The sequence below is a fragment of the Motacilla alba genome, chromosome 2 (assembly GCF_015832195.1).
Source record: "Motacilla alba alba isolate MOTALB_02 chromosome 2, Motacilla_alba_V1.0_pri, whole genome shotgun sequence".
Taxonomy (NCBI): Eukaryota; Metazoa; Chordata; class Aves; order Passeriformes; family Motacillidae; genus Motacilla; species Motacilla alba.
The window spans coordinates 40,260,159-40,274,742 of NC_052017.1; the positions used below are offsets into that span (position 1 = coordinate 40,260,159).

General features: G+C 37.3%; 1 protein-coding gene across 8 annotated transcripts in view; it reads left to right on the top strand.

Moving 5' to 3' along the window:
- The window catches only part of RBMS3 (RNA binding motif single stranded interacting protein 3), a 705,955-nt gene that overhangs the window by 549,389 nt on the left and 141,982 nt on the right, over positions 1-14,584 (top strand). For all 8 annotated transcript variants that reach the window (XM_038127643.1, XM_038127644.1, XM_038127646.1 and 5 more), the window contains 2 exons: positions 1,914-2,071; positions 12,409-12,488. In XM_038127643.1, the coding sequence (XP_037983571.1) occupies positions 1,914-2,071; positions 12,409-12,488 (238 nt within the window). The remainder of the gene's footprint in view (positions 1-1,913; positions 2,072-12,408; positions 12,489-14,584) is intronic.

The window sequence follows — 14,584 nt, forward strand, 5'->3', positions numbered from 1 at the left end:
AAAGACATGGTAATAGCTGGGTATATTTTTATGGACAGCAGTTTGAAAACATGCCTGCTTTGGTCTTTTGTTTCTGTTTTGTAAAACACTGAAAAATTCATCATGCACAGTAATGTGTTGTTTCGTGGGGTAGTGACTCTGGAGATGCAAAGCTAGAATGCAGTGGTCAGTAGCCAGTACATCCAAAGACAAGCATCCATAGCCCGGAGATCAGATTCCATGTTAAACAGTGTTGCACAACAGTATTACATGCCTCCTGATTTTTGGCCTTTTGGAGTCTCCATTTGCAGTCTCCATTTGCAGTTTTTTTGTCTCATTCAATAGGGCTAAAATTTCCCTTGAGCCTGGGGTAAGAGAAGCTATAAACTTTCTTCAGCTTCTGATTCTGGTATTTAGCTACCTTAGATTTGCCTTAGTCATTCTTGTCTCTGCAAAGACTGTGAATCACAGCTTGAAGCAATTTCTCTTTCCTATATTGAGGCCTTGAATGTACAAGGCAGTGATGGAGCAGATATCTTGGTTCTGTCCTGTCTTCATACATCTTCTTGAAATAGAATGTGTGATTGTATTTGACAAGGCACATCCTCACTGATTTTAATGGAGTGAAATTTGAAACTAGTTTAGTTAAACCAGGGCAGATGGCTGCAGGACTGTGTGTAATTTCATAACAGTGTAAGGTTGCAGTGCTGTTGCAAGGTTATTAATCTGATTTTAGGACAACTCAGCAAAAAAAGGGTATCGCTGTTGTCAACTCAAAGTTGAACAGGTACAAATTAATTCTGCCTATTAAAATGTGTAATAGAAAGAATTAAAAACTCTGTCTCAGAGAACTTTCTCAGAGAAGGTGCTGTCTGGATTACTGCACAGTATAATGATTGCATCTTATATTTTTGGTTATTTAATATTAGCTGAATTATTTAATATTAGCTGAAATTATGTAGTAATGCCTGATCCCAGACAGGCTTGTACTGGCAGGTGATCAGATATTATTTAAAGCTTGTATCAATAAAAATGGACAGAGCCATGAAAATTTGCAAGGGCATAACTAAATTGATTTAATGTAATCAAGACCTGGTTGTCTGTAGACAAGGGTTTTTTTCATTGCTTCAATACAGTTATTTTACATATGGCATCTATGTCTCTTTCATGTTTCTATGCAGGAGTTCAGCAGGCAAGAATAGGAGTTGGACCGGTTACCAAAATGGAAAGTTTAGCCTAAAGAGCTGAAATAGAACAAGAAAGCTGCTTTCAAAATTGTTTTTTTCAATTATTCATGCTACAGGCTTTATTTTATAAGATGTTTTCATTTAGTCTCAGAATAAACATGTGACCTATCTCACCCAAGACCATAGGTTGAACTGCAGAACTCCCCCCTCCTCCCCCTGGCCCAGTTAGATAGTGTTGCTTATTATTAAGGAAGACATTTTTGATGGGGAAAGAACAGGAGAAGACACTATGAAAATTATTCTGTTTTCAATCAACCTTTTTCATGATGAACAGGCCGAATGGGAAGTGTTCAGGCTGGAAAGCACATCTGCTTAAAATATATGTTGAATTTTTGTTCTTTGTTTATGTTAACATTAGCACATTTGGAGAAATCACGTTTTCTTCACAATCTCTTTGCTAAATTAGGACACAAATCCAAGAACACTTGTTCAGGAGAGTAATTTTCTATAAATGAGTAGTGTCACTGAGTTCAATAAGAGCAATCACGCACAGAATTAAGCACATGCATGAGAGTTTGAAAAAATTTGGCAAATATGTTGCCATCATGAAAAGATTACCCAGCTTTTCTGCTAATGCAGATATGAATTCTTGGCTTAGCCCTATTTTGAGCAGCCCTTCTTGTACGAGTCATGAGCTATTCTACTGTTTTAAGCCTAACTGAGGATATTTCTCTTGTTTTGTCACAGCAACAAGAGCAAGATCCCACAAATCTCTACATCTCAAATTTACCCGTGTCCATGGATGAGCAGGAACTGGAGAATATGCTGAAACCCTTTGGACATGTCATTTCCACCAGAATATTAAGAGATGCGAATGGAGTCAGCAGAGGAGTCGGCTTTGCCAGGTGAAACCTTTGCTCTTACTTTTCATGCACATTTTTTTGCCTTTGGTCCTTTGCAGTTGCTGTCTGTGAAGTCTCACAGCTATGGAAGATGCAGAGTGGCGCCTTTATCAGGTTGTGTCCATTCTTTCCACCAGGAAATGCCCGTGTGGAAGGACGTTCATTTCATTGCTCTAAAAACCAGTTCATTCTGTGTAGGTATATGTAAATAAAAATGGCTGGGAATAGTGAGCTATTCGTTCAGGATCAAGCTCAGGTAATAATAAATATCCTACAGCAAAAAGCACGCACTTGGTAAAGAAACCAAGGCCTGTGCTTAGGAGATCCTGGGAATGAACTTATTGCAGTCTCTCAGTACCTGAAGGGGTCCTGTAAGAAATCTGGAAAGAGACTAGATAGTCTTTAAGGTCCATTCCAACCATTCTATGAAACTGTTTAAATATTTGACAAAGATTTTGCAACAGGAGAAAGTAAACTTAGCAGCTGGAAGAGCAAAGGGTAGGAACTGTGACTGAAGAAAAGTGTCTTCCTTGAAAGCTGCAGCTTCCTGAAACTGCAGCTCTGAAAAGAGCTTAAGGAGAAATATTTGCATAGAAAAAGCCCTGATGGAGTAGTCAGACATTTTAGACAGAATGGGCAACATGTTATTACCATGTATTTCATTGTTGGTACAGATAGACAAGGCTCCATGTTTACTCTCAGGGAATATTTACATAGATTTTCTTCAGCTTGAAACATTCTCAAATCAAATAGTTTTCTTTTCAAAAGCCAAGAAATAGAGTGCTATATATAGAAAGGTATTGAAAAAACAAATAAGAAGAGAAATTTGCAGTTCTACTGCAAATCTGCCTTCTGCTTCAAAAGAAAAGGGAAAAAATCCTAAATCATTTTTCTACAGAATATTCATAGCACTCTGCTTTGTAGAGGAGGCAAAATAACTTCTTCATCTTGCAAATTTCTCTGAAGTCCATCATATCTTGGTATATCGTGGCACTTCTGTTAGTGTCATAATACCACTGAGTGAAATGAGGTACTGTGTGATAAAAAATTAGCTTCCAAAAAAGTTACATTGTAATGTTGCCTCAGCCCTTGATGTGAAAGATCATCATGCACAAAAAATGTTTCGGTAATATTGTCTGAATTCAATGGGAAAAGGCAAAACATTTATTCTGAAAGATGGCACGCTGTTCCTTGTGCATTCTTGCAGATAATAACATGAATTTTTCTAGCTCACTAAATACAGATTAGTCTGAGTCGTGGATAAACTCACATTTTTTGAAAATTGACTAACTTTGTGAAAGTGTGTTTAGTTATGGGACATATTTCGGGGATCTTTAATGATCTAACTTGTAGGCTGTGTAATTCACCATGCAAATGACAGTGGGGTAAAACCTTCGCTCCATCAAACTATACAGCAGATCTCCCACTGAGATTTGAGTCAGGCTGAAGTTAATCCAGGAATTTAGAACCCTAGTTGAATGCTGACTCCTGTCTTTGCAGAATTACAATACAATACTTAATTACATGACCAGCTGACTTTCTTTTTGTAAAGAAGTGCTATCTGGTATCCTTTTCCTGTATGTCAAACCAAACAGGTTGTTAATTGGTTTAGCTTTGCTTGTAGTCCTGAAGGCTTCATTCTAGTGTATTATGGCGTGTGCACAATTGAGTGGGTACCAATGCAGTATAGGTAGGGGATGGAAGCTGGATTTCCAGTCCAAATAAGGTTTTAGAAGTTCAAATCAGCACCCCAGGGGAGGATCCTGGCTATTCGGATTGGGACCTTTTATCAAAGCATATCTTGCCTGCCTGTGGAATGTACTATGATGCTTAGTGTAGCTCTAAACAGAGCCACCGAAGCCCCAGAGAAAAAGTTAAATTTGCATATGCTGAAATGATGCATCATCCAGCAATTTTGAAATGTGATGTTTCAAAGTTATTAATTACATTTTGTGATGATTAAAAGTCACTTTCTGAGTCTGCCCAATCATGGAAATAGTCAATCTCAAAATAAGTATATTCACTCAAAAAGCAATCAGAAGACTGAAGGTAGGCAGCTATTGTCAGATTTTTCTTCTAAATGGGTGTGCTTAGCAGTTTTATAGTACTGCAGGTGGCTACTCAATCATTTATAACCTGGAGAACTTCAAATGTTATTGAATCAAAATTATCTTAGTTATGTCTGATGACATTAACAGCCTCCCTTAGAGTATGTGTGTACAAAACTAGCTCTGAGTGAAAGTCAAGCCATGAAACAATTTCCTCTCTTTTGCATCATTCAAAAGCAACTGAACAGATTTTCCTGAATCTTTCCAGAGCATTTCACTGTGGCCTGAGCCAACTATGCCTGGGTACACCCCAGGGGAGATTTCTGGGAGGAGAGTTAAGAGCAAGGGGCCAGGGAAGGGAAACTTTAGACTTCAATTGTGGCTTCATAAAAGCCAATCCATGCTATAAACTCTACACATCTGCTTCTGCCTCACCCCTGGCCCATGCTTTTTACTTCAAGGCCATATTACCTACCTGCCTACAGGTAGGTAATCCTTGGGAGCTGGCATTCCACAGGGCTCACACTGCCGTGGTCTTTGGCAGGGGTGTTTCTGTTGACACCGGCAAGCAGAAGCTGAGACTAAACACAGCCTATCCTAGAGCAGAGAGAGAAATGCAAAATAGGAGGGGGCAGAAATGCTTACTAGAAGTAGGATATTGGAAAAAAAGAAGGCACGTCTTTGGATGTGAAGCTTTGAGTTCAGTGTTTTGTAAGATTGCCTGTTAAAAGAGGGAATGACGCTGTGATGCCGTTGCACAGAATTTTGTCGCAATACTTAAATTTGTAGGTGTTTCTCCTAAATAGCTGTTGCTGGGAGTTGTCTAATAATTTCAACAGCTGATCTTTCATTTTAAAATTGTAAGTGTATTCTTCAGAGCTTAGAACAAAAACGTGGTCCTTCATCCTAAAAAAAAAAAAAATCAGCAAGATGAAAGAGAATAAAACAATAGAAAACAAAACAAACAAAAAAAAAAAAGGAAATAAATCCACAGAAGCTGGATTTGAAATTTCAAGATATACTTTTAAAGTTGATATTTTATGAGTTTGGCAAACAACATTAATAGTGTTGTTGATGGTATGAGTAAAAAGCAGATCAGAGATAGTAAGAAGGTCTTTGAGGGAGGCTGGAATTACTGGATAGGAGATGGTATTGGGAGCCTGGAGGGAAATATTTATCTTCATCCTGAAGAAGTGTTGCCACTTATAAAGAGGTAACTGTGTGTGCTGGAAGACTTGGATTTCCACAGGCCTACAGAGGATGAATTCCAGATGTTCAGGTGCGAGAAGATAAAGGAATGACAAAATCACAGTGGAGGCAAAGCAGTGGTGCTGTTTTTCTAGGAGGAATATTTAGAGAGAGATTTCTGAGGATCAGTGATGTTGGTACTTTGGAAGCAGAAGTGTCAGGAGCACCAAGGGATAGAGAACATTCAGGCAGTTTAGGGATGCGTTTGTGAAGAGGAAAAGTGCTTTGTTCTTCCTTATTCAAGGGTTTAATTGAAGGTGGTTGAAAAGGTGCTATAATTTAGCTTGAATAAATCCATCATCTGGGATGGTAGTACAGGTTTAGATATTATAAGGATCATTCCTACTTTCAGTCAGAAGAATGATCTGTCACATCCTGCATCTTACCCAGGAAATTGCTTTATAATTTAATATCTCAGGTGAAACTGAGGTATTAAACTGATTTCCAAACTGATTTGGAAATCCCAAACATGCTCCAAAGACTTTGTATGATATCTGTAAAATATCCCAATGCCTGTGGGGATACTTTTCCATTGAAAGGCCTCCCTGGAAAAGCCTCAGAGCAAAACTGCAGGGTGGTAGGGAGGTCTGTGTGGGGATGTATCTCTGAGACCTTCACATTTCCATCTGCTGTTGCAACCTGGAAAAATTTTGCTGGACTTCATACATCCCTAAGAAAATTGACAGGCATGAAGCTGCACTTTCAGGAAGAAGCAGGAAAAAGCAAACTCCAGGGAAGGACAGATGGATCAGGATCCCTAGACAAATATCAATGGGACTCCATAAGATGAATATGCAGCTCTGAAAGGTGATGAGAGAGGAAGCTGGAAAATTGGGAGCCATCAGGTAATTTGGCTGAGAAATTTGCATAATCCAAACCTGAGTTACTGAGAGTTTAATTGAAGAACTTTTTGGGCTTTGGAAAAGGGAGCAAGGAGATATTGGTTATATACCTTGGGGAGGGACTTCACTGGTACCACTGAATCAATGAAATAAAAATTGCTTTTTATAACCCCACAATAAAATACCATTCAAGTATTATTTAAGTATCTTCCCTAAAGAGATAGTAGCATTAATAATACCATACACAGGTTTGTCACACTCAGCTGAACAGCAGAACAAGCTTTTTATAGGTCTTTTTAAATGATAAAGTGCAAAGAAAGAGTTAGAAACCACTAACTTTTTTATTTTGTTTGCTGTCTTGTAACTTAAAACGACCTTGCAAGTTTCCTCCCACAAGCGACATTTTACAACCAAGTCATAAGCTTCTGAAAAGAGAAATTTATGATGGAAATGCTGACAGTCAGACAGTCAAGTATTGCACTGCTGGCAGGCACCAGTACAATACTTAACCTGAGACTGTGAAGACAGTAGCATAAATCAGCCTAGGTCTAGGTGGAAATGGCTGTGTGTTCGTGCTATTCTTTTCCAGTAACACGAGAAAATTTGTACAACACAAATGGTCATAAAAGAACGTTATGATGCTGTTCCCAGCAAATGACCTAAGTCAAGAGATTCTCAATTAGCTCTCACCTCAGAGCAAAGGTACACAGCAGGAAGATGCTTCCATCCCTTTGTGACCTAGCTGGGGGTCTGCTGTGAGGCATTTAAACACTCTGCTGTTGGGAGTTTGGGCTTCATCCTCGTCTTTTCCCTACCTTATTCTTCTGGAAAAGCTTCTAATGGGTTGCTTTTCTTCACTTTTTCTATCTTTTTTACTAAACTTATCTCCTGCTTGTCCCCATTTTACATGTCTTAAATTTAGTCTTTGGAAACAGTATTCAACTCAGCAACTAAAAGGGAGCAACAAAAACTAGGAAACGAGATTTGAGCCATCACAGGATCATTATTCTATTTATAGAAGCTCTGCATGGATTTCAGTAGAAATGGTTATGCTCCAGTTTCCACTGAAGTAAAACGAGAGAGATGAGCCTTAAATTTCTATGGTTTTAGGGTATTTTTTCTTAAAGGAAGCTATGCATCTTTCAGAGGTTTTCAGGATAATGTAATGAGGTAATTTCTTCTGACCCAAAGAGGTTTCTCTATGGAGATTGCTGTAAACACAGATGCTGTAGTGCAGAGGTGCTTGGGCAGCTCCCCTTGGCATAATGGGTGATGCTGCAAGGTATAGAATGAACCACATCTCGAGAGGAAAAGAGTGGTTTCTGTAGATTTTTTATATTTATCTGAGAAAGTAAACAACCTCCTGTTGTTCAGGCAGACAGTTGAAGAATATACAGGCAAGACATGTTGGGAAAAGATATAATTTGTGAGGCATGAGGAGAACTTGTCAAAATAAATGTCTTCTTAGGCTGTGAGTGGCAAAGGGAATAGCTTTTTTCCAGCATAAAATGGATTCAAACCAAAAAAGCACAAACATCTTGAAGCAATCTCTTACTGACTGAAAAGTTGGGGAGATAAGATACCTAAATCTGTTACAGGGAAGGAGGAAATCAGGTTGCAGCCACATCAGGGTCTTAGAATGTCTGGAATTAAATTAGCAAAATAAATTTTAAAAATAGTGAATGTGTTTCCATGGAAGGATGAAAAACATAGGAAACTTCATGCTAATCTAAACTATCTTGTAGCTTTTGAGTATTTGAGACCTGAAGATCATTTTGCCTCACATCTTTTATATCCTAGGCAATTGAAATACTGAAATACTACCCGTTACCTAATATTGAGATAATGCTCATGTCTTACTAAAATAAGACTTATAGAAATTATTCTATGACACCAACCAGAAAAAAAGGACCACCAATTTTCTATCTAATGTTTGCCAGTGGATCATCTTCCTTGCAGTTAATGTTTCTGCCTAATTTCTCTTTTGAATTTGTCTGGTTCTTGTCACAGCTTTCTCAGGAAGAGTAAAGAAGTCCTTACTCCCTTGTTTATTCTCCCCACAAAGGTGCTTATGCAGTGCTATCAGACTGCCCCTCCAGTCATCTTCTTGATATGCTACAGAGATTCACTTCTGTGGTGTGTATTCTAACTGTGGTCTCCATTCTTTGGGCTCCCCACACTGTTACTACCTACCTGCTTCCATCCTTGCAAAATGCCTTAAATAGAAAGGAGACATTGTTCTCAAAGATTTATTATTCCCACTCTTGTAAATGTAAACAATATTATTGTGTTGATCATAACATAAATGTGGTAGAAAAAAATTTAATCTTTAAATATTTACTCTGGATATTAAAAAAATAGTCCTGATTCTCATATATATTATTATTATTAAGCAAAGTAACTATAGGATATATGTAAACCACACCCACACTTTTCCACTAAGAGGTAATTACATGGTACTGAGTATTTCTCAGGTAATAATTATGTAATTACCATGGTATTCCTTATATAAAATTGTATTAAGTTGTTTCTTGACACTGCATCAATCTTTATAATAAGCATGTATAAGAGCTTTAGGTAGACGGTTAAAATAATTTTTATTTTCTCCTCTTCTCTTCTCTTCTCTTCTCTTCTCTTCTCTTCTCTTCTCTTCTCTTCTCTTCTCTCTTCTCTTCTCTTCTCTTCTCTCTTCTCTTCTCTTCTCTTCTCTTCTCTTCTCTTCTCTTCTCTTCTCTTCTCTTCTCTTCTCTTCTTTTTTCTTCATTTTTTTTTCGTGTTAAATGTTCCCTATTACTTCTAACATCACGTAATGACTGCTTTGGTGCCATTGGGGTCTGTAGAGAGATAAATAAGATTAATATTATAAAATAAATTCTTTTATTCTTATTCTTATAATACAATAAATATTTAATAGCAAGATCTGAACATCAAATTATTTGATTCTGATGTTTGTTTAAGCATCCACTGTTTAGGTTTGTTTGGATTTTTTTTTCTTTTACTTTTTGTATTAAAGTATCTTTAGTTTACAAAATATAGCTAGAAAAAAATAAAAACATTCTTCAGATTTAAAAAAAAATTACTTCTTTTCAAATTGGACAGAATATAGACAGTCTTATTATTTATTTTGTATTTGGGATCCCTACAACTTAGTTTTAGAACGAAGAGATATATAGACACAGGTAAAAATAAATTATCATGGTTTTATTAGTTCCTTTGAGTTTATATAATTATCTGTACTTTTAAAAAAATTATAAAAGCCTATGGCTTTGATAATTTTTTTTCTGCAGTGCACCCCTGGTTCAAAATAATACTCAGATGCATTATGGTTATCTCCAAATTGCATTTAAAGATGAATTATTATTTTAGATTCTCTTAGGATCAACACCAAAAATATACAATTGAAAAGAATTTGAAAGCAATACTTCACAAATTATCTAATCAGACCAAATTTCTATTATCATGTGAAGCTGTTTTCCTTCCCTTTCCAGCAAGTGTTGAATATTTATGTCTTTCAGTAGAAAGTTTTGAAGCATCTAGAATCTTTACCTTTTATTCAGAATATTATATTCTGTCATATTTTTGTTCTGTAAATTATGAAAGGAATGCCTATATTGAAAAATGTGTTCAAGTTCAATTCTTCTCCCAAGTTTACCTGTGCTTAGCTGACATTCTTTCACAGAACAACTTTTAACAAGTAACATATCCATTAGTGATAGTTTTATTAAATACCAGTCTCATGCAACATTTTGAAACATTGCTGGCTCATATAAGAAGAACAATTCAAAGCACATTCTACAATAGAAGAGTGCTGCAGCTTTCTGTAGGAAAAGTAGGAGGAATTTATTAATGTGGACCTAAAGAAAGGATATTTTTGGGACCTCTGCCCAGATACAGCTCTTTATGGATAAAACAAGAAGAGGAGAAATGTGTGAATCTGTGTGTGTGGATAGCTTCAACTCACGTGTAGGTGCCTGCCATAGGCATTGACACATAAAAAAACACATAAGTGGTTGATATTGGTCAGAATTTTGACTAAACTAAAACCAGGTCTTGTTAAGGCAAGAATCTGAGAGTTTTGCTAATATATCTGGTTGCTCTGTACCCCTAATTTTTCCCAGTCAGTCAGTGAGCTAATCATCCTGAAGAACTCAATTTGAAAGGGTTATTTCTAAGCAAAGGGGTATTGTGGACAATTATAATTCATGTTTTGGTGGCCCTGGGGCGGACGCCTTCCTGATCAGTGCGTGGCTGCCTGGCCAGCCTCTGCCCGGCCGGGGGGAAAGGCCACCCCCACAGGCAGAAGTTGCAGAAAGCACACGAGGGCTCAGGTGGGGTGGGCAGAGGATGGATGCAGTTGTTACTCAGCAACACATCTGAGGGGAGCATGTATAGAGGGCTTTGTCTATTGTGCTGCCTTTTCAGGCTGAGTCGATAATGCCGGTGTCGGTTTCAAGCGAAGCGTGTGCCAGATTACAGATAGCCAGCAATGGCATTTGAGAGCCGTTAATTGTGAAACTTGAGAGGAAAATGTGCACATTCTTTTTCAGAGTGCTATTCGAATTATGGGCTTTTTATCCCAGAACACTGTGGGTTTCACTTTTATTCTCTTCCCACATAAAACGCATGAAGTGCACTGAGTCTCTTTCATTTGGCAGCTTATATATTGCATTCTTTGCAGGGATTGCTTTGGCTTGTTAAAATGTACCCCATGTATTAAAATGAAATTGTCACTGCTGTGTGGTGCAACATAACATGGTTTGACACCAAGTGCCTGCAGCTACAGAAAACAGACTTTTATTGCATTTATTCTTTCAGAGACAAGAGTCTCTAAAGGCTCAGCGCAGACATTCGCTTAGTTAAATCTGAATGAAAGTCACTGCCTTTGTGTTTGTAGAAATAGCCCAGCCCACATGATACACAGTGATACAACCTGGAAGGGGAAAGTTTTAATTTCATCTGAAACAATTGGACAATTGAATGACTTCCTTAAAGAATTAAATGGGAAAGAATTTTTAGGGTTGGTTTTTTTTTTTTGTTTTGTTTTTTGTTTTTTTGGGTTTGTTTTTTTTTTTTTGCTTTCTTTGTGGTGTGGTGTGGTTTTTCTGGCAGAATTGTATCCTGAGAGACAAACTGCTGCTGTATGTGAACCAGTCTTTCCCCAAACTGTGTGACAGGAAGAGTAGTGGATAAATTCATTTTAAAATGATCTAGACTGGTGAGAAGTAAGCGATATATATGTCAGCAGAGTTATTTTGTGGAGAATACCTGGAGGTACATACTGATGTATTGAAGGAGCATTGAACATGGTTTTTAAACACAACATTTCTAGGAAATTACTAGCTTTCCATTTCTCTCTTTCCTCTTTTCAAAGTTTCTAAATCCCCTCTGTAGCAAAGTTAACTCTTTTTCTGGACTTGTGTGCAGTTAATTTAGAAGATCTGAAGCAATAGTGAGTTTCCAGATGTGGTATAACCATGGTTTGAGATTTGACTAGTAACTTTGTATTCTTAACAATTCTTCAAAAATACATTTACCAATTCACTGTTAATACTTTATTGTTTAAGTGCTGAAAGTTATCCTGAACTCATAGAAGATAAACAGTAAGGCATTTCCTCTGCTGGTGTTACACATAAATTACTTCAGCCAGAACTCAGCTTTATGTTGTAATAGTCATATATGCATTTTCCTTGGTTTTACTATAAAAGCCTGTCTTTGCAGGTTGTTTTCTTAACATTGTAATCCTTAATAATTGTTGTTTAATCTACCGTGTTCTTCTCCAAATCCTGCAATTCATTTCTTTAAGCCATTTGAAGTTATTTTGGGTGCAAAAGGAGTCTAGAAACATGTCCATTGCTTTTCCAAGCAGCACGTGAGAGCATAAAGGATGTCCTTGTTCAGGGTGATGCCCTGGAGCCAGAAGGGGACTGTTCATTGACAGGGTTGTGGCTCAAACACAGCTGGGAGCGCAGCTGCAGGCACGGAGGGTGGCAGGTCCTCCTCAGGAGCCACACTCTGTCCTTATGGGCTCAACCAGTTTCTCTGCAAAAATCAGCAACAACAGCTTTGAAGGTTTCTCTCAGCATCTGTGCTTGTCCTTTTTTTCTCCTTCTGCCTTTTGTTTTTTTCACTGACTAAGTGCTCCCGTAACAGTCTAGTAACACAAATTGCCTCTACCCATATCCCACTCTCTTCTCTTTTCCAGAATGGAGTCTACAGAAAAATGTGAAGTAGTAATTCAACATTTTAATGGCAAATATCTGAAAACCCCACCCGGTCTACCAGGTAAGTCTAGCCATCATTGTGAAATTTAAAATTCACTGAAGAGTTTAGAATACAGAAATACTGGAATTTATCCTGAGAGTGGCTGAAATTACTGCCCCTGCTAGGAGGGCATATAATCTCCCTGGCTGAATCCTATCTTTTATGAACCATAGCAACTTTTTCTTACCCAGGTTTGTATGTTTTAAGCATTTCTGCCTGACAGCAGCAAATTTAAGAACATATAAAATTCATGTTGTCTCTCTGTGTTTTTTCCCTTTTGAATGTTGTTTTCTTGGGGTTTTTTTTAGGGTTTTTTGTTTGGTTGGTTGGTTGGTTGGTTTGGTTTGGTTTGGTTTTTTTGTTTTTTCCAGTTAGTATAGAGGCCAGATAACTAAATGCCAATGTTTTTCTAACAAACTAGGAATATAACTTATATAAAAGCTTGACTATTAATTCATTATTGATTATAGCTTCATTATTGATTATTAAATATCCAGGATTTCAGGTTGTAGCAGCTTTATATTCATCACAGTTACTACTTGGTATTGCTCGCTACTGTTACCAGTATTACCAGCAGTAGCTGTTAATCCTGAGGATATTTCAAATATAAAGTTATTTTTTCTTGCCATAACTTAATGAAATCCTGACACTTTCTCACAATACCCTTAGAACACATTCACTGGTGTGTCTGTGCCACATTGAAAGTCAAGTTCCAGCTATTATTTTGCTTTTCAAATCTTTAGCTATCATCCGTGCATTCATCAGCGGTGCCAAGTTTAGTGATCAGTTGCTTGATACTTACTGCTTGATAAGACCTCTCCAAGGCCACAAATTGGCAAGGATTTTTCCTGAAGGGCTGCATTAAATGAGTGGGAAATGCTTGCAAGAGTTGTGTCCTAAGTTATCTCCCACTTTTTTTTTTCCCCCTAGCTTCCTTTAAACTATTTCCTTTTTTAGTTACTTTCATTAAATTTCTTCTTATTCATTGCCTGGTTCTTTATGCAGAAGATGTACTAAATACTCTAATTAAAAGAAAGCCATCTGCACAGCTACAGTGTACAGTAATTGAGTGCTGCAATGTACATATAAATTTTAGTCAGATCACCTTCATGAAAGAAGAGAAAGCTTTTAGTACAAGCTGCAAGACTCCATATTAAGACTGCTTTTTCAAAAGTAGTCACTGACTATTTTTCTCAGAACTAGCTAGTGAATTACACCACCATCTTTGTCAAGTGCAACAAACTTGGGCTGCGTAGAACAATGGGCTTGAGCAGCATAGGCAGAGAACTTTAACCTTTGGCTTGCCTTTCTGTGTGCACATTTTGAGTCCCAGCAGTAATCTGTTTAATATCATAGCAACACCCAATGGAAAGAGTGTGAATAGCAAGGAGTCAGTAAGGCTGGCTTTGTCAGTACAAGTCTGTGTGCTCCATGGTCATGTTCTCAATTGTCTCATAGAGGACACATCATTAAATCCAGTATTAAAGTAGAATATTCTTACAGAGCCTGCTTGAGACAGAAAGCTGCATGGTAAAGAATGAAAGCTATAAATTGAAAATAATTTTCTTTTTTCTTCTTTTTTTAATTTTTAAATAATCAGAAATGTACTGGGTATTTGACATGAACAATGTTGTACATCAAAACAGGGGTCTCGATAAGAGAGCATGATTATTTACTTCTTGTTATCTCGTTTCAAGAGATACACTAAAATTGGATTGTAATGGCTATAACTTTTGATGCTTTCTTAAAGGACATGAATCAGTTCTTAGTTTCTTGAGGAAGAAAAGGTGTTCATTGAAAATATTGTCTACTCTGTTTCTCTCATGATTGTTGTTGTCAGATGGCATTTAATTGCAAGGGTTATTTGGGAAGTGACTATATTAAGGGTTTTAATTTACCTGAGTGCTGTTCAGATGGAGATATAGCATAATGCAGCTTGGGAAAAAAATCACTGAACCATTAACTGAACTCACTCAGCTATGTACGAGGTATCTGTAAGATCCCATTTTATCCTCAAATTTTGGGAGGCAGATTTTCTATCTCCAAACACAGGTAGTTATAACTTGTTACAGGGTATTTGGTCCACCTAAAAGAGGCTGTTTGTGCCTTGTTATTAG